Source organism: Erithacus rubecula, assembly GCF_903797595.1.
Source record: "Erithacus rubecula genome assembly, chromosome: 11".
Lineage (NCBI taxonomy): Eukaryota > Metazoa > Chordata > Aves > Passeriformes > Muscicapidae > Erithacus > Erithacus rubecula.
In genome coordinates, this window is record NC_136663.1 from 3,923,089 (window position 1) to 3,950,613 (window position 27,525).

A 27,525-nucleotide genomic window follows, 5' to 3' on the forward strand; every position below is an offset into this window, starting at 1 on the left:
ATAGTATTATTGTGATTACTACACTTTTCTATACAAGAACATCAATTTGATTCAAAGCATATTTGTAAATGAAATAGCATGGCCTTTCACATTTAAGAGTGTTTTCTTTCCAGTGTTGCACAGCTGGATCACACTTCTTTTCTCTCAAGTAGGCTCAGGATGTTATCAAGCTTTACTTCTCCTACCTGTATCTTTAAGAAGTGAAGAGAGACTAGAAAACTTTTGGATTTAAACTTAGTGAGTTGTATCTGTTCTCAGTTATGTTCTGGAGAATTATCTGATGCCTGAAGTGCCTCATCAAAACCCAGCCTTGAGAACATGCATTTCAGCCAGTGCTGTTATAAACACCCCCCTTATTTCCAGAAACATCCCACCTTGTTTCCAGCCATCCCATGGAAGGCAGGAGGTGGTGTTACACCCCTGGGCCGTGGGCTCAGATCACACGGTTAGAAATACCAGGTGAGAACGAGCAGAGTGCTGTAAACAGCCCTGCTCCATCCTGAGCCGTGTCTGACTTCCCTGGGATCCCAGCCTGTCCTGGCTGTTGGGGTGAGGGCTCACGCTGCCTTGTGGGCACAGCCTTGAGCAGGATGTGAGAGAAGCTGTGGATCAGGGATCCCCCTCCACAGGACAGTGCCACGCTCAGCAGGCCCTCAGAGCTCCCAGGGACAGTGTGTCTGCATGGCAGGAATGGGGTCAGGGACCCTCTGTAGTCACCTACAGGTACCCACTCTGCTCCTGGCACTGCTTTATTCCTGCCATTCACCCTCTGCTTCCTGTGCTGAGCCCAGGTCTGAAAACCCAGGGAATCACCCTGGGCACACACTGGGGATCAGAGGCAAGCGGTGACAGTGGGAGCTGGCAGGAACCACTGTAATTGTAACTTCCCCACGGAGAAGAAGGAAAACACAAAGTAACTGCAGCTGTTCCCTCCTGGGGCTGCCACTGGGCTGGGGCAGGGATATCCCACCCAGGACCTGCGGGACCTGATCAGAGAGTCACAGAGCCGCTGTGTCTCCTGAACAGGGAGGCAAATTGCAGGACACAACCCAAGCCTGGGGTCTGCAGTTGCATCTACAGCCTGTAAAGTTTAAGGAGTGCTGCTCTGCAGCCAGGATTTATTGCCCCGGTGCTGAGGAGGAGATTCCTTCCCTTACAGCGCAGCTACTCATGCGGCGCCTCTGGGTAAAATTTGCCAGTGTTGCTTCAGGATTTAGTGAAACACTTGAGCACACTCAGTTACCTTAAATTTAATCTGATGCTTACACAGTCTGCTGGATCCAGACCTGATATCTACCTTGAAATTCCTCAGCTCCCATAGATTTCCGGTGAAAGATAAGGACATTGAACACCTCAGAAAATTCATCATACCTCACAGACTTTGTCCCTGCATATGTAGTACTGGGGTTAGCTTCATCATTATCAGCTGTTTGACTCCAGAGACAGAGGGTAGTGCTTCTCTGTGGTGATAAACAAGTTGAAGTGAGGCAGAAAAACCTGTGATAAATTAGTGTGGAGAGCGTTAATGGGGCCAAATGTCCTGAGTTTATTGAATTAGGGAAGTCAAACTAATTTTAAAATTAAGCCTAGAGAGTGGGAGACTAGATACCGTTGGCACAACAGGAAAGTCTTAATGGCTGTTGTCTCAGCACGTTAGGAAAACACTGTCAAAGCTCTTGCTGACAAGATGCTTTCTCAGGGATTATTAATTATATTGCATTATTAGCCAGGCATGGTATGAGAACATATTTAGCATGTTACTAAAATGCAGCAACCATTTAGCTAATAAGTTTGACTCGGTCTTTTAAATTTTCTTAATGATTAGCAGATTAGTAAAACTGTAATGGTGAGAGATAAAAATAGTGATTCAACAAGCTGTGTCTCAAGAACAAGTTTTAACTGGAACTTGCATGTAGCAAGGACAGATAGAGTGTACAGTCCTAATTATCAGCCTGATGGGACGAGACAAAAGTAAATATATCATCAGATTTAACTAACTCTAATGACCCTGTCCTGCAGTGGCATATGGTTAAAGTGCTCCTGTGATAGTAAAGCCCAGCTTGAGTCTTCACTGCAGCCATGGGGAGGACAAAAGGCCAGCAATGCCTTACTCTGCTCATCCTGTCCCAGGCTGGAAGAAGAAAACTCCCTTCCACATGGCAGCTGCTGCAAGGAAACACAGCCTGACACTCCATTTTCCTTAGGTGCCTCTGAACCCCCAGGCAGCTCTTCTGGGAAGTTCAGTGCTGTAGCTGTGGGCAACACTAATGCTGTGAGCTTTGTGAAACTGATTTATGTGCTGAACTACAGTAACTGGACTGGCTTTCTATTGTCATTCAGCAGTGACACAGGAAAACAAGGACTGACTGTTCAATGTTGATCCATAAGGCCCCTCACAGCTGAGCTGCCAGCAGAGTCACTGATGCCCCCCAGACAATAGGACAAAACCTAGCAGAAGTTTAGGAAATCATTTTGTACCTCCTCTATGATGACAGGACACCCAGCCTGGCTAGGCTCTCAGAGCAGCAGTGAATCTCCTTTGAACCTCCCTTCTCCCAAATGCTCCTCCTGCCTCTTGTGCCTAGAGAGGCCCCAGCACCAGGTTTTAGGCTGCAGCAGCACCATGCAAGCACAGGTGCTTCACAGTGGGGTGAGGAGACACTGGGGACAGCTGGGGCCAGACTCTGGCACCCCTCCAGTCAGGGTTCATCCTGGCCCAGAGCCAGGTGCCACCAGTTCTAGGGCTGCCTCCAACCCCAAGTGTCACCTCTGGACCACCTGTTTCAAAGGGATTTAGCTGAGGGCTTGCACAGCTTTTACCACCTGTGAGCAAAAATAGCTGCTAGGAAAATAGCTCCTCTTTGTCATTGGGTGTATGTCTGAGATGTACAGAGGGGGAAAATCAGCAGCACAAGCCATCACATGCCATAGATGTTGTTCATCTTTTATCTAACAGACCTAGATAACAACGCTGATAGCAAGAATCCTTTTTTCTCCTTTTTGTACATTCAGATAATCCATTATCTTTAACTTACAGTAAACACTGTGGAGATCTTCTGAGCCTGCTGTGGCCATTGGTGTCACCTGGGGGAACCTGTGTACAGCACACAGATGGACAGCTCGACACAGACCTTGTGCCCCAGCTCTGCTGCTCTCTTCTCAGCCCCAGCCTGGGCTCTGATTCCAGCAGCCCTGCACGCCCCGTGCCAGACCTGGGTCACCCATCACTGCAGCACATGACTGCACTGACCCAGTTCTCCTCTAGTTAAATCCCAGCAGTCACTCCAGCAAAGCCTTTGATGCAATCTTACTGCTCCAGTGCACACACCAGGGCCAGGCATTTCTGCCAGTGCACCTTGAGGCTGCACTTCCCATCACTTGGAAGTGACCAGAATTTGCTGTAGGGTCTTAATACCAAGAGAGTAAAACCTAAAAAGCAAAAATGTTCAGGCACATGGAAAGGAGCATGAACCTCTCCTAAAACCAAACCCACAGCAGCATCATGATCCTCCTCAGCCCATCTATTTTGTGCTTTTTGTTACACTCAATCTTCTGTTACATTTTGGCCACTGCTTCACCAGCAGCAGTGGTGAGCACACAGTGACCAAGCAATGCCAGTGTTCTATCTCTAAATAAATAATGGGTTTCTACCCTGAGAAAGTTGCTAAAAAGTAGCCTGGTATCACAACAAGGAGCATGCAAATCTTAAAAGTCAAGCAGAGAGCAGGCTTTTGCAATGGTTCCAATATATGCCACCAAAAAAGGGAGAAAAGTCCTTGGAGTTTGATTCTGCCACATAAAAACGTCTCATAAAGAAGCAAAAGGAGCACAAACTAGGCTATGGAAACAGCCTGACCTCCTGCTTGCACACTATCTTGGCTGAAGCACACCCAGCCAGCAAAATGCTAAGTGATGCAAAATAGGAGTTAGGTGAGTGGCACCTTCCAGTTCACCTTCCAATACCCATTTCTTCTTTGGGTCATCATTAATTGTTGCTCTATGAGCAGCCTGAGCCCTTGGCTGGATCTGGAGCCTGTGGGTCTTGAGCATTAAATGAAAGGAAGGGAAGGAAGGGGCAGATGGGGAAGGAGTTGCCCTGGCAATGGTCACACCATGGAAGGGGTGGCAGCAGGGCTGGAGTCTCCTCACATGGCGACCAGGAGTGCCCAGGGTTTTTTGTGTGGTCAGTGTTGTGCTGTGCCTTGTGCTGCAGCAATGAGATGGGGGAGAGAAGAGGCTTCCTGGGAGGAAAGAGAGAGCTAAATAGACTGGCTGAGATGTAGGGAAAATGCCCATCAGCCCAGCCACAGCTTCTAAGATTCTCAAAAAAAAAAAAAAAAGCCTAATATTTCCTTCATTTCAGCTAGGAGACAGCCCTGCTCAATGCTGTCTGGTAAGATCACTGTCCCACTGGGCTCTTCCAGCAGGGAATGACATGGATATGTACCACACTCCTCCTGTCCTTTCCCTGGCTCTTCCTGCAGCCCAAGTTGTCCCAGGTGTCTCAGAATAAAATGCCAGGGTAGCACCTGTGGCTGGGAGGTGTGAACCCCAGCAGCCAGAAGGAATCCAACAGATGAGTCCTCCTGGTCTGCCAGCTGCAAGGTTTTTGTGAAATGAGACTTTTGCCCAATATTCTTCCCCTGGTGCCTGAAGGAGGTGCATGCCCAGTCCCCCATTTCTGGTGCATGGGATGCCTATGCCTCCTCGCTGCGCCGCAGGTCCTGCAGCTCAGTCATGCCTTTGGCCGAGAGCTTCTTGCGGCGGAACACGGCTGCGATCTCCTCAAAGGACTTTCCTTTGGTCTCCGGGACTTTGTAGTACGCAAACAGGATGAAGAGGAGGAGCAGACCCGCGAAGACTGCGAACACGTATGGTCCACACAGATCCTGCAGGGGGAAAGTGGGACCAGGGGACACCTCCATCAGCACCACAGGAATGGCTTCCCCTTCCTACCCCGGCTGCCTGAGGTGCCCAGCCAGACTAGGGGCTGGAAATCTGGGAGGCACCTTCACATCCTGCTGGGCTGCTTTGGGAGCCCAGCGGTGGGATGGTGCCAGTCATTTGTTTGTGTGGTTAAGGGGTTTCTTACCGCTATGTACTGGAAGCACATTCCCACGATGAAGTTGCAGGCCCAGTTGCAGAAGCCGGCGACAGCGATGGCGGCAGGGCGCGGGCCCTGGCTGAACAGCTCGGCCACGATGAACCAGGGGATGGGCCCAGGCCCCACTTCGAAGAAGATGACGAAGAGGAAGATTGCGACCATGCTGACATAGCTCATCCAGGCAAACTGGCTCTGCAAGAGGTTGGTGTTATAGTCCTAAAGCAACTCTCATTAATTATCATTAATTACTTTATTTAGGCTTCTTTTTCAGAAATTTCATTCTATTCAGACAGTGGGGGACTGGATATGAATAATTAAGGTTTCAAATTCTTGTGCCAGGTGCTGGCTGGGCATGTGGTGCCAGCATTGCTGCCTGGAGGAGTTCACAGCCATCAGCTCAGCTGTAACTTTGAGCCCTCTCCTTGCCTGCAGCTCAGCAAAACGAGGCAGAATGGCACCCTTTAATAACCAGGGTGTTCAACAAAGGAACCCACCTATTATTTGCTTTTTTATCTTGACAGGGGCTTGCAGCAGTGGTTTGAACTGACTTCAATGGGATTTTCTCTTGTTTTCAAACCAGGAAGGAAAGAAGGAGAGAAACCCTTACCAGGAGCACAAGCCCAACTGTCATGGCCACGGCGCTGACCAACATGCCCATCAGACCTGCCAGGAACAGGGACCTCCTGCCTGCCTTCTCCACCAGGAAAACCTGCAGAAACACACACAGCAGCTCAGTGTCCAGCACCACCACTCTCAGGATCAGGTCACTGCAGTAACCACCCTGTTACCACTGCCACACTGCTCTTTTGCTCTTTTAGTGGTAGAGATTTATGTTCTGGTTTCCAAGTGTCAGAAACTCTGCTGGCAGCTGTTGGGGAGCCAGACTGAGCAGTTACCCTGCCAAGGGCAAGGCAAAGGCACACACACTCAGAGCCCATGCATTTCCAAACTCTCAGGACTTCCCACTGCTCCTACACATGAATTGCTGACTGTGGACTTTCTCTTTCTTTCCCTTTTCTTTTTTTCTTCCAGGAACTAAAAAGTTACTAGGTCTGCATTAGTTTGAAATCAGGCTTCAAAATGTAGCATGATTCAGGTCACATCATGGGCCATTGCACCTTGCCTGTCCTAGGGCAGGGGTAGTTGTCTAGCAGCTGCAGTCAGGATTTTTCTTCCACTCCCAGGCTCCTTTTACTTCCCTGGTAGTCACAAAGCTTAGTTTGCTCCTCAGCTCTTCTTGGTGGGCTCCAGTTATGTCACCCAGCTTTTGACAGATATCTCACCTGGGCAGGGAGGTATAAGTCCCTCCAGAGGACAGTGCAGCTATCCTGGCCTAACCATGCAGCAGCCTGTGAGGCTGCCCACTCCTTCCCCTCTGCTTGGAAGGACACCTCTGGCCAGCAGCTCCACCTTTCCTGCCATTACAGCCAGGATTTACACTTCCCAGAGACCATCTCTTTTCCTGGAGGCTGTTCATGTGCTGACACGTGAAGTTGCAGAGGATGAGTCTCTGCTCCCTTCTCCCCTTTCCAAGGTCCATCAGCTGTCAGCATTTCTGCCTTTTGATCAGGGTCTGTCATTTATTGACAAAAACAGGTAATTTTTAAGTGCTCATGGACAAAAGAAGCAAAGAGCAAATGCCCAAGGCTGCAAGTACCACAGTCCTGGGGTGGGGAGAGAACTGCAGAGCACCCTCCATGCTGAAGAAAGGCCTCTTCCAGCTGCACACCTCTGTGCCTCATTTCACAGTTTTCTCCTCAGTATGGGGCCCTATGATAGACTTTCTCTAAGGCAGGTTCACTCCAAGACCTCCTCTCTCACACATATTGGAGTATGAATGGTTTGGGTTGGAAAGGATCTTAAAGATCATCCAATTCCCCCCTGTCATAGGCAGGGACACTTCCCACGAGACCTAGCCTAGCCTTGGACAGTTCAGGAATGGGAAATCCACATCCTCTCTAAGAAACCTATACCAGTGCCTCACCACCCTCACAAACAAGAATTTCTTTCTAATATCTAATTCAAACCTTCTCTCTCTCAGTTTAAAATTAGTCCTCCTTGTCCTAAAACTCTTGGAGCTGTGTATTTTTGCCTTTCAGCCAGTTCTGCATCACGCTGGTGAAAGTCCTTTACTCCCTAAATCTCTAGAGAGAAATAGGCTTGACATTTCCTCTTATATTAATGGCTACATTATAAAATTAATTGCCAGCTGATAGGAATTGTATTAATCCTCTCAGGAGAGAGACAAATAACGGGAAAATCTGAGGAAACAGAACCATCCCTTTATTACTGCAGAGCCTTGCTTAGATAGGATGAGGATAGGTGCTGGATTACTTTTATTACTGTGGAATAGCCTTTGGATATCACTGGTGCAGGTGCTATGTACACACAGAAAACAGTTTGAAAGATAACAGGTAAGAGCACACTGGGAACAGTGACTTCCCCATCACAGCCCCCATCCCCTGCTTGCTCCCTGGGGGGAGAGGACCTGCAGAATTGCATTCTCAAGGGTAGCTTTTATTCTGGGGGGAAATGCAGAGTTTTCAGAGCTCCCTGAACACAGTGGTGCAGTTTCCACTCACAAGGCATTTAGCAGTGCTGATCAATAGCAACATGCTCTATGTCAAGGCTTGAATTTTCAAATTAAACTTGCCCAGGGAATGACTTTTCCCTGTAAGGTGTTCAGGGTCAGTCCTGCAATACTGCAAATCCCAGCAAATCCAGGATAAAATCATGTTTCAAAACCACACTGTACCTTATGTCTTTGTAGTCCAGGGGGCAGAAGTATTTACTTACAGAGATAACAGTGAAGACCGTGTTCACCACTCCAACACCAATGGTTGCATAAACTGGTTGGTCAACCTCAGCTCTCTCGAAAATGTTTGTGGAGTAGTAAAAGATCTATCAGAATACAGCAGGATGAAGGATTAGGCAACAGGGCTGGTGAAACTTTTCGTTCTCATGAGAGAAGAGTTGCACTTGTTTGGCTGAGATGTGGCGTAATTTAATTATCATTAGTTTTTCAACTTTTAATGGCTCGTTATAGTAATTAAAGCTGAAAATTTCATAAGAGCCTGAGGGAGTTAAAAATCCTGTTGAAATTCCCCTCTTGAGCTACTGCATTTGCACATTCAATCTATTTTCTTATATGTAGTCTATGTTTAATTTTAAAATCCAGATCATCAGCACTGAGCACTCAAGACAAATATCTCAGTACAACCAGGTTTTACATTAATTTAAAAATATTCCCAATGCAATGACTCCAGTTTCTTTCTTCTCTCCAAGAATAAGGGTTTTTTTTTTCTGGTGAAAATTAGGGCAGGAGGTAAAGGGTGGCTGGTGGATGGGGTGGGCATGGCCTGGAGCCAAGTAGGCTGGGCATCCCTGTGTGCTCCTTAATGCTTCTGGTGTTAAATGGTGATTTCTGGTATTCCAGGAGGTGATGCAAAAATTGTTTAGCCAAAAATGGCTAGAAAACAGTGATTCTGTGGTAAGCATGCTGTCTTTAAAGAGAACAAAACAAAAAAGAGACAAACATTTTGGTGGGACTCACCGCGTTGATTCCTGAGAACTGCTGGGATATTTGCACCATCAGTGCCACAATGACAGCCTGCCTGTACTTGGAAGAGGTGAAAAGCTGTCTTATGGAGACTTTCTTTTCACTAGCAGCTTCTTGCTTTTCTTTTTCCATCTCTTCAATCTCTTTCATTGGATCATAGTTTCCTCTAAGCCTTTTCAAATCTTAGGGGAAAAAAAGATGGGCATTTTATTTTCAGTGGTAGATAAGTTATATATGTAAGGACAAAACTCTCTTTAGGCAAAACTCAAGGTAAGACAACCACATGAGAGTTCCTGTGGCTCATCCAAGGATCCAGGGTGCATCTGCTTGGTTAGGGGCAGCAGCACATCAGCTCTGCAACAGCCCTGAGACATCACTCTCAAGCCTCATCCCTCAGCAGTGCTGCTTAGTCCCATGCAAATATCTCAATAGTTTTTGATCCACAGCTAGTTTGTATCTCAGAGCATGAGATGGAGCAACCACAGTCACATGTGAGTCCCCAGGCCAGGCTTTTCCTTCTCTATTTTCTACTATGTACAGTATAAAAACAACTATAGACAAGCCCAGAATGTCTTTCTTACTTTTTTTAGCTTCCTCCACCTTCCCCAGTTTGATGTAAAGGTATCGGGGGCTCTCAGGGCACAGTAAGAGCAGGAAGAACTGCAGCAGGGCAGCCACACCAGACAGACCAAGGAGCAGGGGCCACATCTCATCATTGCCCAGAAGGAAGTCTAGTCCAAGGACCTGGAATAATTCAGGCATATTTGAATGGATCTTTTTGCACCCTAAGAAGAGAAAGCAATTGACCACTATGATGTTCTGAAGTGACAAGCTGGAGGAAGACTAGAAGCAAATACCAACTCTTTTTCTGGATGTGTTTTTGTTTCCTGTACATTTATGTGCTCACTTGTTGTGTAGCTGGGACTTGTGCCATGGTGAGCAATGCTGATGGGGGCTTTGAGCTCCCTGCTTCCCTGATGAAGCCATTTTTGAGAACCTGATTATCAGGGGTCTCGTGCTTATGATCCAGCCTGACACTGATAAGATGCTGAAAAAATTCCTCAGGGAGAAGAAATTGAATTTTTAGAAGTATTAAAAGTATTTAGAAGTATTTAGTATTTTTTATTTTTTGAGAAGTTGCCTTTGTTAAGACACCTCTTACTGAAGGTAGGGGTTTAACCCCATTAGAGCAGATTGTTTTGCACACTCCTTCAGTTTTGGGGTGGAATGGTGAACAGTATGTCACAGTGGTGTGGCTATTCTCTGGAACACCCTCGGGATGTGTGTGTTTTGCTGCTCACCTGGCTGAAGAGGATGCCCGTGACGATGGCGAGCTGGTGCAGCGTCCCCAGCGCTCCTCGAAGGGCCGTGGGAGAGACCTCGCTGACATACATGGGCACCAGGCCAGAGGAGAGCCCTGTGCAGAGCACACCTGCCTGTCACCTCCTCTAGGCAGCTCAGCAGCCAGCAGAAACCACTTCCCACATGGGAGAGGAGGATGGAGCCTGTGTGCTGCACCCCACACCCCACCAAGCCCCTCAGCCCGGCTGGGAACCATCTGCACCTTGGAAAAGTGCTGGGATGTCCCTGCATTCAGAGCTCCAACCTGGGAAACCTTTTTACTGGGACACACACATCAGAGCACAGAGCAGGGATTGTCTGCTGGGAGAAGTTATCACAGGGCACACAGCCTTCTTAAAACTTGCCTTGAAACCTCAGAGTGGAGTATTGTATCTGCATAGCAGTAACAGTATAAAGAGCTGTTATTTCTAAGTAATTCTAATGCTATTCACAGTTATTTGCCAGCTATATCCTCTCTGTGCACAGTAGTCCTGTGCTCCCTGTCTAGGGAACCTGTTAACCAGCCTGGCTAGTGATGTGCTCTTATAGCAGCCAGCAGCAAGACTTATTCTTGAGATACAGAGGGACCTTCTCCTTTATAGGATATGTAAAATGAATATATGATAAAGCAAATCCAAATACTTCTGGAAAAAGATCCTAGATCAGGAAGAGCAGATATAGGGTGAAGAGGGAAATTCCCACCCGTGAAACCCCTTCTGAATTAAAAAAAGCATTAAAAAATATTGGAGAATCTGAACTGCAGCCCTGAAGCAGCTACCAAGGAGCTGCTTTCCATGGCTGACCCAGCCTGGACTCACCACAGTACAGCCCCGTGACTGCTCTCCCAGAGATGATGAGGATGTGGGATGGCCCGAATTTCGCCAGCCCCATGAGCAGGTTCCCAGCAATGGAGAGGATGTTCACCACCAGCATGGCTTTCACCCTGCAAGGCAGCACAGCACAGCTCCTCTGGCACCTTGCTCAGCCAGAGCAGCCTGTGCAACACACAAGAGCAGCTCTGAAGTCAATCAGTACTACAAGGGGAAAAACAATGATAGCAGGCACTGCAAAATATGGGGGCCAGGGAACAATCAGAGTAGTTAAAATGATATTATAAATTATACTTTACATCCCGTGCAAATACCATGCAGATGTCCTCTTCCTTTTGCCATGAAAAGAAAAGGGGGGATTCAGAACTTTAGGCTGCTCATCAGCTGCTGTCTGAAATGTTCAAGTTGCAATAAAATGCCCGATTGTAACTGAGGATTTTAAAAAGCCCAACCTCTGTGATGGTTGAAACAGTATTTTGGAATTTGGGACAGTTATTTTTCCTTTTTTCCTAAATTGCTGAAAATAACACAAATTGTATTTCTACAGGGAAGAAATGTCTCTATGGGGAAAATCCATCAGCAGGGTTTGGGCTGTGCAGAGTGCCAGCACCCAGCAGCCTCTCACCTGCCGAGGCGGTCGCCGATCCAGCCCACGGTGAAGGAGGAGACCATGCCCCCGATGGCGAACACGGACACGGACAGGGACCAGTACATGGTGAGGATGTGTGGGGAGGGGGCAGGCTCAGTCGGGGGTGGCAGTGTCCCCTCTGTGCCATCCTCCCCAGAGGCATTGGTGGCCTGTCTGTCCGGGGGGACAATGCCCAGCACGCGCCCGTAGTGCGCTTCTATCACCTGGGACAGGCAGAGAGGAACAACGCCGTCAGCTCAGGCCTGTAACCACCCCAACCCCTGTTTGGGACTGCATTCTGCCTCAGGAAAAGATTGCAGGCTCTGCAGGGGTGAAATCCTGGGGTCCCCCCAGCTCCACAGCACCCAGTTCCCAGCAGGGAGAGGCCAGGAGGGTGGGCACAAAGCATTCCCCTTCCCAGGGCTGGGCTGAGCGTGGTGTCTGGATTTGGCACTGGATTTGGTGGAGGGGTGCAGTCCCTTGGCTCGGGCACCGGGACTGTGTTGCAGTGGGGACAGTTCCATTATGTGCAGAGCCCCACTCCTTTCCCTGGGGAAGTGCCAAGGGAGGGTCCTGGCCTTGTTGTCACCCCACTGCCCTGTTGTAGGGGCTTTGTTCTGTGGGAGAAACTGCCTGGGAAGGGACAGAGCCCTCCTGAGAGCTTCTGCAAGGGACAAACTGGCCTTGGCTGCCCTGAAGCTGCAGTTCCTTGGCCATGTACAGCTTGAGGGGCTCCACTTACCTTCTGGGGTGCATTAATGACCCCCAGGCTGTAGCCATACTGGAAGAAGCCCAATACTGCAGTGAAGACGGAGAGGATCAATGTTCCTGTGAGGTGCTGGGGAAGGAAGCAAAGAACAACCTCATCATACTGTCCTAGCAGTACCCAAAACTGGGGGAGCTGCATCCCACACCTATCTCAGGGCACCCTGCTGCCCAGCTGGCTGGGACAGGAGCTTGCAGGGATGCTGCTGCAGCAGCACAGGTGGTTGGCTCACTCCAAAGGAGAAGAAAAGCCCCTGGGAACAGGCAAGATCAGACCCCCAGAGCAGAGTGGTGTTGCCCCACAATAACAGTCCAGCTCTCCCTGCTGCACTGCCCATCCTGGCTCTGGAGTTCATGGGATCCAAAGCTCTGCCCAGTACACCAGTGCAAGAAGCAGCAGCAGCAGTGTGTCCTTCCCCATCCCCATCCCTGGAGCACAGCTGCTGGGAAAAAAACACCAAAAGGATGTTTTTCATCAGTGCTGTTTAAAGCATTTTTTTCCTCCCATCACAGTTAAAATTATCCAATGACCCAACAGACCTCTTAAAAATAAAAAATAGCCCCTTGGCCCTTTTCCCCTTTACCCCTGTGCATAATTAATTAGTGGAGGGGATTTTTGGGGTTGGTTTTGGCAAGGGATTGCTCAGTGCTGGGGTCCTGCAGAAATTCTAGTAATTTCACTAGAAAGTCTAGAGCAAAAATACAGGTGAGCCATGATTACCTTCTCCGTCTGCATTTTCCTTTTCTCATCCACCCCGCAGCTCCTCCACCTTCCTTCTGGGAACAGTCACTGTCCTGGGCTGCAGAGCAAGGTGAGGGCTTGGGCAGGGAAGGAAGGACAGCAGAGCTGGGATGGAGGCAGGAAAGCAGGCTGGTGCTTGGAGAGATGAGACTATATCAACTCTGGAGTTAATGAGAAACCCAAGTCTTCCACGCATTATTTGGCCACCGCTCAGCTCAAAGCAGCCACCACCAATCCCCGTGTTTGGGACACACACGAAACAATGGGAGACCTGCAAAGACATAGAGTGGACCTGGACAATTCAAATGATCCAGCTGCAGGGCTGGTTTGGGGCTGTCCCTCAGCTGAACAGTTGGAAATGTGATGTGCCAGGGGCTGGAGCCTGTTTCAAGATGCTCAACACCTTCCTCGAGTTCTGTGCTGGGTGTGCATGTCACATCACAATCCTCTTGCTGAATCAGGGAGAAGAAACCTCTCCAGCACATGTAGCAAAGCAGCTAGAAAATGACTGTTTTATTTAAATAGCATTTAGCACCTGCTTTAAAATATATTCATGTGTGTACATCACACACAGAGCCACATATAAACACAGATGTATACAGGTCTCCCTGTGTATCCATACACAGACACCTGCATACCCAGAGCCCCCCTCAGCCAGCAGCTCTAATACCAGTACACACCTATCAGAGGAGACAGCTGTGTGTGTATATGGACATAAAACATAACAAAAATACCCAGAATATTATAGGAAAAGAGGCTTTCATTAAAAATCCTACAGTGGTGTGAACAGTGAGCCTTTCAGCACCACCAGCTGATGGCTGCACTGTCAAATATTGTGCATTCTGGGAAATACTGCAAATGCTGCCAAATACTACTGATGCTGCCAAATATTTTTGCCTCGGCTCACTCGGCTTTCATGAACTTTGCACATATCTGCACAAGCTGGTCTGAGCTGGTCTTGCTCTGGCTTGGGTTTTGCTGTCCTTGACATGGTCAGAGAGAGGAGCTGCAGGGCCAGGGGGGACAGTGGCATCTTTAGCAGCAGCAGACCGTGCCAAAGCCTGAGTCAGTCAGGAAGGTGATTAATGCTGATTAAAGTCATTATCTTCCAGATCAGCCCCTGATGGGTCCAGCAGCCAAGTTACAGCACTCATTGGATGATGCTCTCAGTCAGCCAGGCTTCACACGGGCACAAAATGTACTTTCTACAGAGGAAGAGCAAGAGAAAAAACAACAAAGATGAGTAAGACCACTAATCTTTGCACTGGTCTCCAGTAAAGTAAAACTTTAACTGGAGTAGGAAAGTTCATTTCATTAAGCAGGCTTTGATTCCAGCCTCAGCACCTGCATTCCCCTCCTGGGCTGGTGTAGCTGTGACAGGAAGGGCCCCAGGGCTGAGCTTTTTAGTTTTCCCCAATATTTGTCCTTCCTGCTGAGATCTTTGCCAATGGTGTTTGTTTGCTCGCTGTGTGTGGATACCCAGGCATTTACAAGCAGTCTCTTTGCATTGCAGTTAAATACCTTCACAATGGGACTGGCAGGATTTGACAATTACCAGGCTACTAAGGCTTGAATCAGAAAACAAAGGGGAGCCCTGACCCAAGACTGAAACCTTCAGGCATTGTGAAAACCTTGACGGGACAGATGTTCCCCTCCAGGATTCCCACGTACCCCTCTGGGATCCCCTCCTGGTGCAGGTGCCTGGCACAAAGAGGATGATGCTTTCCCTCACTACTCTCCCCAGACTACTGGAACTGGAGGGATCAAAGGCTACCAACATACCTCGAGCAGGGTGGCCTTTCCATGTCCTGCCCTCTGCTGCTTGGAGCAGAACCATCCTGTAATCCTGGGCTTCCTGGGTGTGGAGCAGCTGGAGCAGTGCTGGAGGCATGGGTGAGCATCACTCACCCCTCCAGGAGCAGCCCTGCGACTTCCATGGATGCCAAAGGCTGCAAGCCCCACTTATCCCTCAGCAGGTCTGCTAGCAAAAAGCATGGAGTTATCCTGGGTTTTCCCATCCCTCCCTGGCCCCTCTTACCCTCCCTGCCTGGCAAGAGGCTGCAACCCAGTGTCACAGCTGCCTTGAGCCCCTGGCTGGTGCCAGCTGGGCTGTGACACACTCCTCCACAGCTTGGCCCCAGGTAATTTAAGCACATACTGACCCTCAGTGGCACTAACAGACCCCAGACCCTGTGATTCTCTGAACAGGGGGCTGGATGTGGATGTGGTGACTGGCACAGGGCAGCTCTAGGCTGGTCCCAAGGCTGATGGATGGGAAGGGTTGGTGTGTAAATTTTCCTCTCAATGCAATCACATCCCAAAGGGGTTGATGGGGTTAGCTTGGTAGAGAATCACAGTGTTCCTACAGGACAGAGAACCAGGCCTGGCTCCACCAGGATGAATGAACAAACCATCACATCTCTTGCACATCTGGCAGCCAGTTGTGATCACAATCCAGAGGGTGCAGAGAGTGGCACTGCACAGCCCAAAGCAACACTGACCCATCCCAGGGCTGGTGAGCCTGGCCAGGCAGTGTCTAGGTGACTGGCAAACAACAAGGTCTGCATTATTGCTAATGCTTTATTTAAATAATAGAGTGCAAGAACTGTGCATAATGTCAGGCAGAATTGCCATGCTTATTGCCTATTCTATGTTGTGTGGAGTGTAATTGGTGTTGTTGATAATCTATGTGTGATAAAAGCAATGGGCTGGAGTTTATGGTGGGGCTCTGCTTTTGAAAAGCTGAACATGCTTGTCACCTCAGTGGAAGGAATTCAAAGATTCCAGAGGGGCTATGAGGCTATCCCCAGGTGCTGGTGCAATTTGCACATCCATTTTACTGCCTCTGAGTCATTCAGAGAAATCTTTGATGTTACAAACAAAAAGTATGCCATAAACCAAAACAAAACAAAGAAAAAAAGGTAGATCTGCTCTGCAAGACTCTGGCTCTCTAAGAGCAGGCTGATGCTCTCAGCCATCTCAGTGGCTGGCACAAAACCAAAACTATGTTCGTTTATTTCTCAGCTGGGGCAGGCAGCAGTGCTGGGGCCACATGTGAGACAGCAGCTCAGGCTGATAAAACACATTTAGGAGAGAGAATTTGGTGCATTTATAGCACTGCTGTAAAGATACCAGAGCTTAATGAGCCCCTTCCCACCCCCAGCTCTGGGTGGTGCAGCATCTCCCAAAAGAGAAAAACTGGGAAGCAAACCCAGCAAAACTCTCCAGCTGCAGGTCCTGACTGCAGCACAGGGCAGGACAGGGCAGGAGAGGGCAGGACAGGGATGCTGCAGGGCAGGACAGGGCAGGACAGGGATGCTGCAGGGCAGGACAGGGATTCTGCATGCAGGACAGGGCAGCAGTGGCTGTGACAAGAGTCCTGTGCCAGGAAATTCATCTTTAGTGCTGAGGAATCTCCTCAGAGCCGTGCCCAGGTGGGTGGATCAGCCCGGACAGAGGCAGGGATTGACATGGAGCTCCACCCCACACCTTTGGAAAAGGCAGGTTCAGTCTCTGCTGGCCTACACGATGCTCATGATGGCCCCAGTTACAGAGCATCATATTGTTGCACGAGCAGGAAAAGACCTTAAGCGGGCTCACATCGAGACAATGAACTGCAGCTCAACTTCAACCATTTCCAGCAGCCAGTCCAGCTCTGGGGTTGGGGCCAGGGTCACCTTGAGCATCCCCATTCTGTCCCAAAATATGCAGTGTCAATCCCCAAACCATCTCACAACAAGAAAAAGACCATTTGAAAATAATTCTGAAATAGGTTTGAAAAGATTCAGTTCCCACAAGAAGCTGCTGCAGCCTTACCCCTGAGCATCCTTCACCTGGCAGTGGTGCCCAGCATCTCCCCAGGGTGGTGGAGCTGACCATGGCCCTTGCATGGCCTCATGGCAGCTCTCAGGGCTTTTCTTCCACTTACCATGACATCCCTGAAGTTATACAGTATTTCACAGCAACTCTGTAAATAATTCAATGTGCAACAGGCTCAAGCAACCCCTGCATGCACAGACATTACTGCTATTTCCTCCTGCACCACTGCACAACAAAACAAATTTCCTTTCCTGGGCAAAAAGTCCCAGAAATAGGGTTTTAAAATAAGCTGCAGGTTTTCATTCTTTAAACACTAATAATAAGTAGTTTCTCAGAGCATTAATCAACCATAAGGACATTTTACTTACAGTAACAGACAAGCAAATCAAAGCTAGTAACATTTGGAGGGAAAATTGCTTTATCATGGGTTGATTTTGCAGAAGAGGAGTTTTCAGGTGGTGATGGTCCATCAAGACATCCCTTGGCCACTGCTCACTGCAGGGCAGCATCACAGGGGACATGTCCCACCTCCCTGCACTCATCCTGTTCCAAAACTACCTAGGAATCTCCAGACAAGGAGCATTGTGACTGGGAGCCCTGAAAATCCCATTTACCTCCATGTCCTCCAACACCCCAGGTTTTATTTCCCCAAACATAAAAGGTGTGGCTTAATGGTGAAGTTTTGTGTTTTATTGTGGTTGGCACTAGAAAAGCATTTGCTCTGTGTTACCTCCATACACACATGCCATAAATAAGACTGTAGTAATACTGGGTTCTATGATTTTTGTTTCAAATGATTCTGAGATTTAAAAAAATACATTTATAAACCACCTGAGTGGTTTAAACTCAAGGACTGCCTGCTATTTCATCACTGTATGCAAAACCCCATAGTAACAAAAACCATCCAAAGCTGTGCATTTGTCACTTGAAGGAGAACAAAAAACACCCCAAAACAGTTATCAGTTTGCAACACAATAAAAGCTCTGGGCTTTATTTGATTTTTATTTTAACCACAATGAAAATACAAAGAGCTGGTGGCAATCAGTGTTCGTGATGGGATTTGAATACCAGTATTGTGATCCTGTGGCCATCTCTACACTCTCCAGGCTGCACCATCCCAGCAGGAGGGTGCCTGGTGCTGGAAGAAGGTACCACAAAGCACATCCCCCCTGTTTTTCCCTGAACTCCACATCCTGGGAGTCCCAGTGCTGGCAATCCCTGCAGTACCAAACCCTGACACCCTGCCCACAGAACGCTTCAGGTGAGGGTGGCCCGGCCCATCCCATCCCCGCCACCCTGCATCACCTCTTACCCTTGATAAAGATTCAAGTTTGACCAAGTCCTGTTGATTTAATCATTTTTTAATAAAGCCATCGTTACTGAGTACACCAAGATTGCCAGTTAAGCTCTCTATATGTCGCTGGAGGTAACAGCGCTGTGATAGACAGCGGAACGGAAAAAAATAAAATAAAACAAAACCAAACCAAAAAACAAACCCCAACCGAAACGAGGTAGGTTAAAACCAGCAACACAGACCTTGTTATGCGACACCCCAACACCACAGGCGGCCATGCTTGCAGCTACTGAGAAAGAAAACCCCAGATACGCACCGAGAACGGAAATCAACTGAGCAGAGTTTATAAGGACACGATTCAACCTGAACTAAACACACACACACGGTTCGGCACAGATGTTGTCTTTCACTGTATGTTGGGTAATTCCTAGGGAGTGGAGGGGGTGGAAAACGAGTAGATTCAGACCCTTGGCTGAAGAAACCACACATATATATAATTTTTTAAGCTCTTTACAAGCCCAATCCAGCAACATGGGGGACAGGCAGCTTGTGTCGTGGTCCCCATCCCTGTGCCGGCTGCTCCTGCACGCGCCAGTGCCCGGCTCTGGACTCAGGGGGAACCAGCACCACAACCTGTGCCAGCTCCAGCAGCAGGGTCGGGTGCCCACAGCATCCAGGAGCCTCTGCAGTCACAAATGCCCCTGGGGGAGAGCACAGGGCTCCTGTGACTGCTCTGCCCTCCTCTCCTCTCCGATCCCATCCCGGGGCAGGCGGGCACCTCCGGAGCAACAAGAAATGGCACCTCTGTCCCTATCAAGACACACCATTATGTGAAGATCCATATAGAAATATGGATTGACAGACTTGACAAAAATGGTAGCTGATTTTTATTAGTCTAAGGCTAGTAGTTTAGCCATTTAAAATCCATTTCCCAAAAGAGGGGAAAAAAACCTATTATTTTTTCTCTTCTTTAAAAATCCGTTAAGCCGTTGCTGCCAAAAGCAACATGTAAATGTTGGTGAAGGCAAAAGATTTCTAAAATTACCCAGCTATATGGTTATGGCCTTCATCACAAAGATAAAAGGTACATTTATTGTGCTGTCTCTCACCAGATTTAATTGGTAACTTTACAACATACTATATATTTGATGCTAGCAGGCAGACAGAATTAAAAACAGACTTTTTGACACTGTTTCTTTCCCCGTTCTTACAAAGTAGGGGGACAAAGAAAAAGTAAAACTAAAAAAATAAAATAAAATAAAATAAAGGAAAAACTCATAACCCACTATAACACAGCGTAATCAGGAGACCTCGGGGGGTCCAAGCGTGAAAGTCCATCCCTGGCTGCAGTCCCTGCCCCGGGGCAGCGTGGGGAGGGGGCTCCTCCCCACCTGCCTCTACAGTGTTAGTCCACGTGTTTAATGTCCTTTAAATTAGAAATAATGCCATGGCGGGGAGTGCCAAGTGCTCCTCTGTTACCAGTTCATCATGGAGTTTCTGTTGAGGGTCATGAAAAACACTTGGCTGCTTCCTCCGGATCTCACCGATGCAAAAAATACCTGTCAGGAAGGAAAGAACACTTATTAATGCTCAGGGGATGGAGCTTACCCATGCCAGACTGGGATTAAATTGAGCCACTCATTAGTAAGTGCAGTAATTAAACCTCCTTCTCCCTCACTACCAGAAAGAGTTTGGAATGCCTTAAAAATTCCAGGTTTATCACTTTTTACTGCCACAGCATCATTTATTATGAAGTACTAACAAAAAACTGCTGTCAGGGGTTTGGATCTTGCTAAACATTCACCATTTGGGTCAATATCTGCCTCAGTCTGAAATGGCTTTTTTTGGAAAAGTTAGTCCTGGTATTTCAGCTATTCCTGAAAGTAAAGCCCAGAAAAAAGATTTCCCTTCAACATGCTCAAAGTGCAGAAACATATCAGGATTCTGTATGAAGAACAGGGATTTTGGTGCTTCTGGCAGGATCCACCAGCATCTGATTTCAAGGGGAGTCTTAAAAAATAATTAAGTTATAATTTGCAAATATTGAAGGGAACAACCTGAAGCCTCTGTCCTTAATAAAACCAAAAATTACTAGATCTTACCACTTTAACAAGTTCTCCAGAAAGAGAAACATCTGAGTTTACTATTCCAAACCCATCAGTTGGTTCCAGTATTTTAAAAAGATCAAAGTTTTTCTTTTCCAGCTTTGTTACAATTAGATTACACTTAAATTAAACTTCAACTCATCTTCTTGGGCAGCTTCTCATAACATACTCAACTGTGAAGTTAGGATGCATTTTCCTGCAGAGCTTCAGCCTGCCTCCATGCCCAGGAAGGGCAGCACTCAGCTAATGAGCAGCTGTTCACTAAAGTGTTCATGGCCTCCAAGCTCATTTACTGCACATTATTAAATCTTGCTCTGGGGACACAGCAACTGGTCTCTTCACTGGTTTTGTGATCGTGAGCATCATGAAAGATCTCCTGCTGTTTGCTCCTGACTTATCTTAGTGAAAACTTGTGAGAGGAGGGAACACCACCAGCAGAAACACCTTGACATTCAACCATCTCTTCCATGCAAAAATGTCTTTTCTTCCAGCAATTTCTCCTCATTCCCTGTCCCCCTTGCAACACCTCTGGCAGGGGTTATCTACATGACAGCCATGCAGCTCTGGTGACCCTCCAGAGCAGTATTTATCACTGCTGTCCACAAAAATGGATGAGGAAAGTAATTTAAAATGCATCAAAATGCATCTAAAGATCCATCTAAGGACGCATCAAAATGTTTCTGCATCAGAGCTCAAACCAGGGTCACTTACACACCCTTGCTAATACTCAACTTTTGGAGTTCACTTGGTAACCTCTACTTAATGTTCAGATGAGAGAATTGGGAGAAAGTCAAGCCAAGTCAAGGCAGATCTCAGCTAGATGTAGAAGAGATCTTGCAGGCTGAGGTCTCCATCCACTGGAGAAAATTGACTGGGAATAGGTTTATGGGCACTGCTTATTAAACAGGACCTTCAGCTTAATTATTAACCTCAAGACAAACCAGACATAAGCTCTAAAAGCACCTTCCAGCTCACATCACAGAAACAAGCTTTGAAGTGGACTTACCTTATCATTTCTTTCACATAGAAACTTCAACCTTTGAGCTCTCTTGTGCATAAATACTCCATCCAAATGTCCTGTCTCCACTGAGCGGATCTCAATAGCTTTCTCTCCCCAGCCCATTATTTGATTGGAATGAATGTAGGCTGTCAAAAGGAAGTGTTTGGCAGGTGTTACAACTTGTGTTGAGCTAAATATTATGCAACAGGCAGAAAAGCTCTCATCAGCTGTTATTCAAAGCCTAAGCAGATCAATGGCAGAGCTCTGATGACCAGGCATGTGCCTGCAGGGACAGCAGCCTTTCAGAGCACTTTTCATCCAGAAATTGCTGAGAAATTTAAACAGAAGCAGCATCACTTCTGGTTTCAGAAGGTAAGGAGCTGGGTAGTGTTTTGCCTCCATGGGATGTGGAGCTGAACAACATCAGAGCCAGAAGAGCAACTGAAGGGCTCCCAGCTCCACATCCAGCCCCTCTCCACCCAACAGAGTATCCCACCAGTGCAACAACTGGCATTATCTCACATTGATCTTACACTCAGAAAGTTCAAATCTTTAAGACATTACTTGCTTTTATTATGGAGGACTAAACTGCAAAAATTTAGCAATTGCATCTCACAGCTGGTTGAGGGAAATACCCTTTGATAAAAGAGGGAAATCTCCTCCATCCCAAATGACTCCATCTCAGCATTCTCAACTCCTCATCTTGCTTGTGGCTTGTGTTTTAAGCAGGGGAAGAGGAAGGCTTGACCTACCCACAGAAGTAGGCATTTCTCCCCACTGGAGCACCACGTCTTTCGTTATGCGCCCGTAGGTGTTCACATAGACACCCTCGTCCTCATAGCACACCAGCATCTCCATCCCATCCGTCTTGGGCAGGATGACAATGGCATGAGGAGTAATATTGCCCTGAATCTGCAGGCAAAACAGACCCTGAGAGTCAGAATTACACTGCATGGAGAAAGGGGAAGGGGGAAGGGAGCAGAGCACTGCAGGAAAAAGCCCAAACCAGCCAGAGAACAAAGCCCTCCCTCCATTCCCCACACAGGCACTGGCTTTCAGAGATAAGCCTGAAGGGGAATAAACTGTCATGTTTACCCTACCATCAAAGCTGTCTGAGACAGCAAGGATAAACAGGTTCAGCAATTACAGACAGATCACAACATACACACCCCCAAGACTGATGGCTGACACTTGGCTGGAACACAAATAAGTGACTGAGCCAATGAATCCATCACCAGTTCAAATCAAGGTACATAAACTCAGAATTTTACAGGCAGCCCAAGGCAGCCCTTGGGAGGAAATATCCTAATTTTTAGCAATCATCCTCTAGCTCCAAGGGCAGCTGCATTGACTATCCAGCCTTGTCTGCCCTTCCATAGCTAAGACAACACAAAACCATGCCAAACTGCCCCAGTATTTCTCCCTCTGCTCTTGTTAGTTCTCACAGAGGAGACTGCTGCTTGGACCAGGTTCAACAATTCCTGCATTTGTTTAGTGACACAGTTTCTCCTAGACCAGATTATTGTGGGCCACCAGTATAGATGGAGTTTAAATGACCCAACAAGAAAATCCTACAGAGAGCTCCATTACTGCTCCATGCAGTGTACAGACAGATTCTCCTCTTTATGGAACATGGCAACTTTAAACTTTACTGCTCCTGCATGAGGACAGAAACAGCCTGTGCAGATGAACATGAAGCATGTGAAGCTCTGAGTGCTCTTTAAGTGAGGGCAGCTCTGGGGAATGTCACACCCATCACTGGTGCCACTTGTGAGCCCCTGGGAGCCTGTCCAGCCCTCAGTGCTGACCTGTGTCACCATGTACAGGCAGCAGCACTGCCCAGGTACTCACGTGAGATGGAATATAGATATCATAGGAGTTCCCAGAATCTACATCAATCACATGGAAACCAGTGTGGGATCCAAAGATGACCTTCAGCCTCTGACCCTCTTCTACAGTGAGATCCACGAGCAACGGCTTGTGCTGGAGATCTGAAAAAGACTTTTATAATCCCTTCCATGAGCATCACAGAAAACCAACAAATCCCCATTGCAGAGCCTGATATAGTTTTGAAATCCCATTTGTTTGACTGTGTTTCCTACTAAATATGTGGCTATTTATACTCCTGTCTCTGTGTTCCCCTGTCAGATGCCTCAGAGGATATTCAGCATCTCAGCAGATAAGTGCCTACCCTGCCAAGCTCAGCTCTCTCTCACAGGAGCCTGAGGCCAACACAAGGATTTGGTCTCTAAAGGAAGGAGACAGCTCAATTTTACATGAGTGTGTGTTCAGTTTCTCTCAGCAGAGATCTGTGACCACCCACCTCCTCTCCTGGCAGGGATCACTGCTCTGCTTTGGGCAGCTGAAATGAGTCAGTTTAGCAAAGATCTACTCTCCCCTGCTCCATCTACCTGCTGCATCAAGGCTGGGACCAACCCCCAGCCATGTCCAGATCAAGCACCATGGTTTAGGTGATCAGCAGGAGAGTGAAACACCTGTGGAAAGCTGGACCCTAGACCATTTTGATGCTGCTGAGCTCTCCATGTCACTGAGCCCATTTATTCTGGCTTTTGCTCAGAAAAAGCAAATGTGACCTAATACTGCATAAGCCTATTTATGTTGCAAAGATGTAAAATGAGATTACTCAGCATGAACATCTCCAAAAGGCATTGCCCTTTGTGACTGTCCTCTGCACAGAGCTTGGGATGAAAAGGCTCTGAAGGAATAAGGACAAAGTGTCCACTGGCAGGTTGGAGAGGAGGAAGGTTTCACTGAGAAAACCAAGGCAGGTGAAAAGGGAGGAAAAAGGAGAGAGAAAGAGTGGGTCACTCTCCCAAATTTTCTGTCTTGAAACAGAATCCATATTGCAGAAGGGGAGAGGACCTTGCAAAATGAAAATAAAAAATCATGCCAGCCTATTTTTGCATGTTAAAAATTAGTCAGAGGGAAAAAAACCAACACATACAAAAACCCCACAAAAAACACCCACTAAAATCCCCAACACAATTTTACTCATATGCATTTGATCACCATTCTGCAAATTCCTCAAGTAAAACCTGCTAGCATAAACTAATAATAACACTTCATTGTTGGCTGTAAGCAGAACACATCCAATCTCTTCAGCAGCAAGGATCCCATCTCCCATGCCTGCCAGGCATCCTGAGGAGCTCAGCTACATAAGCAAGATGCTTTTCTGCTCTGCAGAGTGCAGAAATCTCATGTATTTACAATTACAGACACACATACCTTAAATGCCATAAACTTGTGATATGGTTTAGGAGCCCAAGCGTAGATCTCTACAGCGTTCTTTAAGGCAATCACCAAGAACTTGATTCTTTCATATTTCACTGAAATAAAAACAAACCCAATTTTAAACACATTCACTCTCTTCCCAACAAATCTCCTGAGCAGCTTTTCAAGCCATCCCTCTGCTGATTCTCATTATACGTGAGTCCACCTAATACATAAAGATTAATTCAAAATTTATTTGTGGCTATGGTCCACCCATACTTTTAATATCAAATTGTCAGGTCAGACCAAAGACTAGAGAACAAAACCACATCTCTTCAGACATTTATTTCTACTCACCAACTTTGTAGTGGATGCATCCCTCCAGGTCTCCAACTGTGATCCAACCCTGCTTCTTCTCCACCTCAGGGTCATTGTGTAAAATCCTGTTTCTCAGCCAGGACAGGTAGTACACACGCAGCTTGTTCTTCTTTCCTGTTGGCAAAGGAAATGTCCCTGTCAGAGCACAGCATGTTTGCACGGACCATTGTGGGGTTTCAGTGCTTATTTTCAATCACAAGATGATAGAATTTAAGTCCATTTCATGATAGAAGTAATATAAATAGGAATTGCAAATAGCAATTTAGTTATTGTGTTGGGTTTTTCCTTGGGAAGAAATGTATGGAAAGCACAGCCCAGACCTCTGTCTTGCAGGCTGCAGGCAGACACTGGAAAAGCCAGGCTTTTGCTTCCCACAGGCTGGAAATATTCCTTTTCCTATAAATCAGTGTTCACAGAGGACAGTGGAGCTCAGTGGGACAGTGATCTCAACCCTCCTACAACTCAAAGCTTATCCAATCACTCAACTACCTGTTTTTTTAACTCCTCTCTCCTTCATACATTAATTCCACCCTGGAGATGAGACAGGAGCTCCTTGGCCTGCGACAGGCACTGCTGTTTGCAGCCAGCCTGAGGCTGGGCTCTGCAGTGCTGAGGGGCTGCCAAATTTCTGCACGGCTGCCTGCTCCTGGATGGCTGTGACATGGCTGCAAAACCCCCATTACAGGGACAGGACACAGCTCACACTGAGCCTGGTGAGACAGGACCCAAATGATAGATCCTGACTGCTCACAGGTTTCCACAAGTCCCCAGGATTCATTCTCAGCATCATTTTGGGGTTTGGTGCTACTCCCATTCCAACTGTACTAAACCCCTTATCCCTACAGCTGTATCCCAAAACCACAGGGGAGCTGCAGACCAGGTAAATGATGGAGCAGTGAGTATGGAGCTCTGGCTGAAAGGGAGCAGGAATTTGGAGGTGAATGCAGAGTGAGGCCAGGGGGTCTTAACAATGTGAAAGGAAACAGAGGATGATATCAAACAATTTCCTAATGAGCACTTCTCTTGCTGCCCTCTGTGAGCTTTGTTGTACAGGTACCAGCAGCACAAGGCTCTGCTCTGGCTGTCACCTGTGTGCTCCTTGGGGCTGCTCTGCAGGAGGATGCTGGATGCTCTCCTCAGATACTGGACTACAGAGGTTTTGCTTTTGTTTTGCCAGAAATCACCCCATGAGCCTGATATGAGGAGCTTCCAGCTAAACATGGGGACAGGGAAAAGCCCATGGCCCTCACAATGCTTGGGACAGCCCAAGCACATCTGTGGTGTGAACTGGAAATCTAAAGCTGTGGATCATGGCTCCCTCAGCCAGAGCCACACAGTCCCAAGAGCAGAAATCTCTGCTCCCTCAAGCTGTGACCATCTCCCTTGCTGGGCCACCTGCCTGGATCCTGCATCTCCCCTTCCCTGCTAAAGGAGACTGGAGATGAAGTGCAGTCAGCAGGGGAAGGGAGCAAACTCTCCTGAAAGCAGATTTAACTAATTAGATTCCAGAATAAAACACCCCCATCTCCCCTGAGAGTTTCCCTCTGACACCAGTGAGCAGGTTTTGTCTGAGCTGGAAGCACTCAGGGCTTGTGGCTGAGCAGGTGAACGAGGGGGTGAAGGCAGGAGAGCAGCACCTGATATTGTCACGAGGACATTGAGGCCCTCCAGGACGTCCATCTGCTGGAAGCGCCGCCGGTTGATGAGGTTGTAGACCTTGCCCTGCCCACTTCGGTCCAGCAGCATCAGCCCGTTCTCAGTGCCCACCAGGAGATTCACACCTGACAGGAGAGAGGGGATGTGACCCTTGGGGGATGGAGAAGGGGCCAAGCAGAAGCTTGTGGAAGGAGCAGATACCCTGACAGGATCCCCCTGGAAAATCATCCCTTAGATAAAAAATTGCTTTCTTACAATGACTAATGCTAGAAATATTTTATCCCCCTTGCAGACCCCTGCTTTATCTCTTTGTGCTTTAATTGGTCCTTTTTCCAATCCCTTAGGCAACTGGTCACTTTAACCTAAAACCTTTAAATAGTTGGATAGTTTTCAATACTTGATATCATTGACTCATTTTCTAAGGCACTCTAACCCTATAAAAGCCCCTTTAATATCTCATATATTCTGAGTGCTGTCAGACCCCTTCACAGGAGAAATGAAGTTGTCTGTGGAACCTCTGTGCAGCTTCCTTGGTCTCTTCTTCTTCACTGGCTAAGAAGGTGCTGCAAGCACCTTTCATGTGCAAATGAATCTCACAGAAGAGCTGATAGCCTCAGCTTGTGGCTGAATCCTGCCTGAAGCAGCCAGGAGAAGCTGTTCCATACAGAACATTTTATCGGGGCTTGCTGTGGCAGCCAGGGGCAAAGCCCAAGTGGCAAAGCCCAGCTCAGAGCTGCAGTGACACACTCCCCAGGGCAGGCAGGGCTCACCCCAGAGGGCAGCACACAGGATCTCCGAGTTGAAGCGCTTCTTGTACTTGCGGATCTCGGGGGTGTCGCTGTGCGGGCGGATGTTGGTGGGGTTCACGTTCACCACCGAGATCTTGCGCGCCTCGTTCAGCTTGGCCTGCTCCTGCCTCAGCAGCTCGCTGGTGAACAGGGCTGCCAGAGAACACAGGGGACAGGGAGGGGGCGTGGGTTAAATGCTCTCTCTACTCTTTTTTGGGGCAGAATGATGGTATTTGGTTTATTTCTCCGTAAGGGAGTCATCACTGTGTTACAAGGGATTAGTTT

At 47.7% G+C, this 27,525-nt stretch overlaps 2 protein-coding genes across 12 annotated transcripts in view; both read right to left on the bottom strand.

Moving 5' to 3' along the window:
- Positions 1 to 1,718: 1,718 nt before the first annotated feature.
- SLC2A2 (solute carrier family 2 member 2) lies at positions 1,719 to 13,109 on the bottom strand. The gene is made up of 11 exons (XM_079315164.1): positions 12,949 to 13,109; positions 12,205 to 12,300; positions 11,460 to 11,686; positions 10,823 to 10,947; positions 9,965 to 10,080; positions 9,245 to 9,407; positions 8,658 to 8,845; positions 7,901 to 8,005; positions 5,712 to 5,813; positions 5,093 to 5,296; positions 1,719 to 4,889 (listed from the first exon to the last, which is right to left on the bottom strand). Exons 1-11 carry the CDS (start codon positions 12,961 to 12,963, stop codon positions 4,698 to 4,700), a joined length of 1,533 nt encoding a protein of 510 aa, XP_079171290.1. The 5' UTR covers positions 12,964 to 13,109; the 3' UTR covers positions 1,719 to 4,697.
- Positions 13,110 to 18,133: 5,024 nt separating this feature from the next.
- TNIK (TRAF2 and NCK interacting kinase) overlaps positions 18,134 to 27,525 on the bottom strand; it is a 144,991-nt gene continuing 135,599 nt past the window's right edge. For all 11 annotated transcript variants that reach the window (XM_079315043.1, XM_079315037.1, XM_079315038.1 and 8 more), the window contains 8 exons: positions 27,223 to 27,393; positions 26,434 to 26,577; positions 24,776 to 24,910; positions 24,434 to 24,534; positions 23,039 to 23,188; positions 21,940 to 22,099; positions 21,194 to 21,333; positions 18,134 to 19,641 (listed from right to left, as the gene is read on the bottom strand). In XM_079315043.1, coding sequence (XP_079171169.1) covers positions 19,558 to 19,641; positions 21,194 to 21,333; positions 21,940 to 22,099; positions 23,039 to 23,188; positions 24,434 to 24,534; positions 24,776 to 24,910; positions 26,434 to 26,577; positions 27,223 to 27,393 — 1,085 coding nt within the window. In that variant the 3' untranslated portion in view covers positions 18,134 to 19,557. The remainder of the gene's footprint in view (positions 19,642 to 21,193; positions 21,334 to 21,939; positions 22,100 to 23,038; positions 23,189 to 24,433; positions 24,535 to 24,775; positions 24,911 to 26,433; positions 26,578 to 27,222; positions 27,394 to 27,525) is intronic.

Coding starts and splice junctions, on each gene's coding strand:
- SLC2A2 (XM_079315164.1), bottom strand. Junction 11,687..12,204: donor TCATTAATGCACCCCAGAAG/GTAAGTGGAGCC, acceptor TGCCTGTCCCAG/GTGATAGAAGCGCACTACGG. Junction 10,081..10,822: donor AGTCACGGGGCTGTACTGTG/GTGAGTCCAGGC, acceptor TGCTCTGCACAG/GGCTCTCCTCTGGCCTGGTG.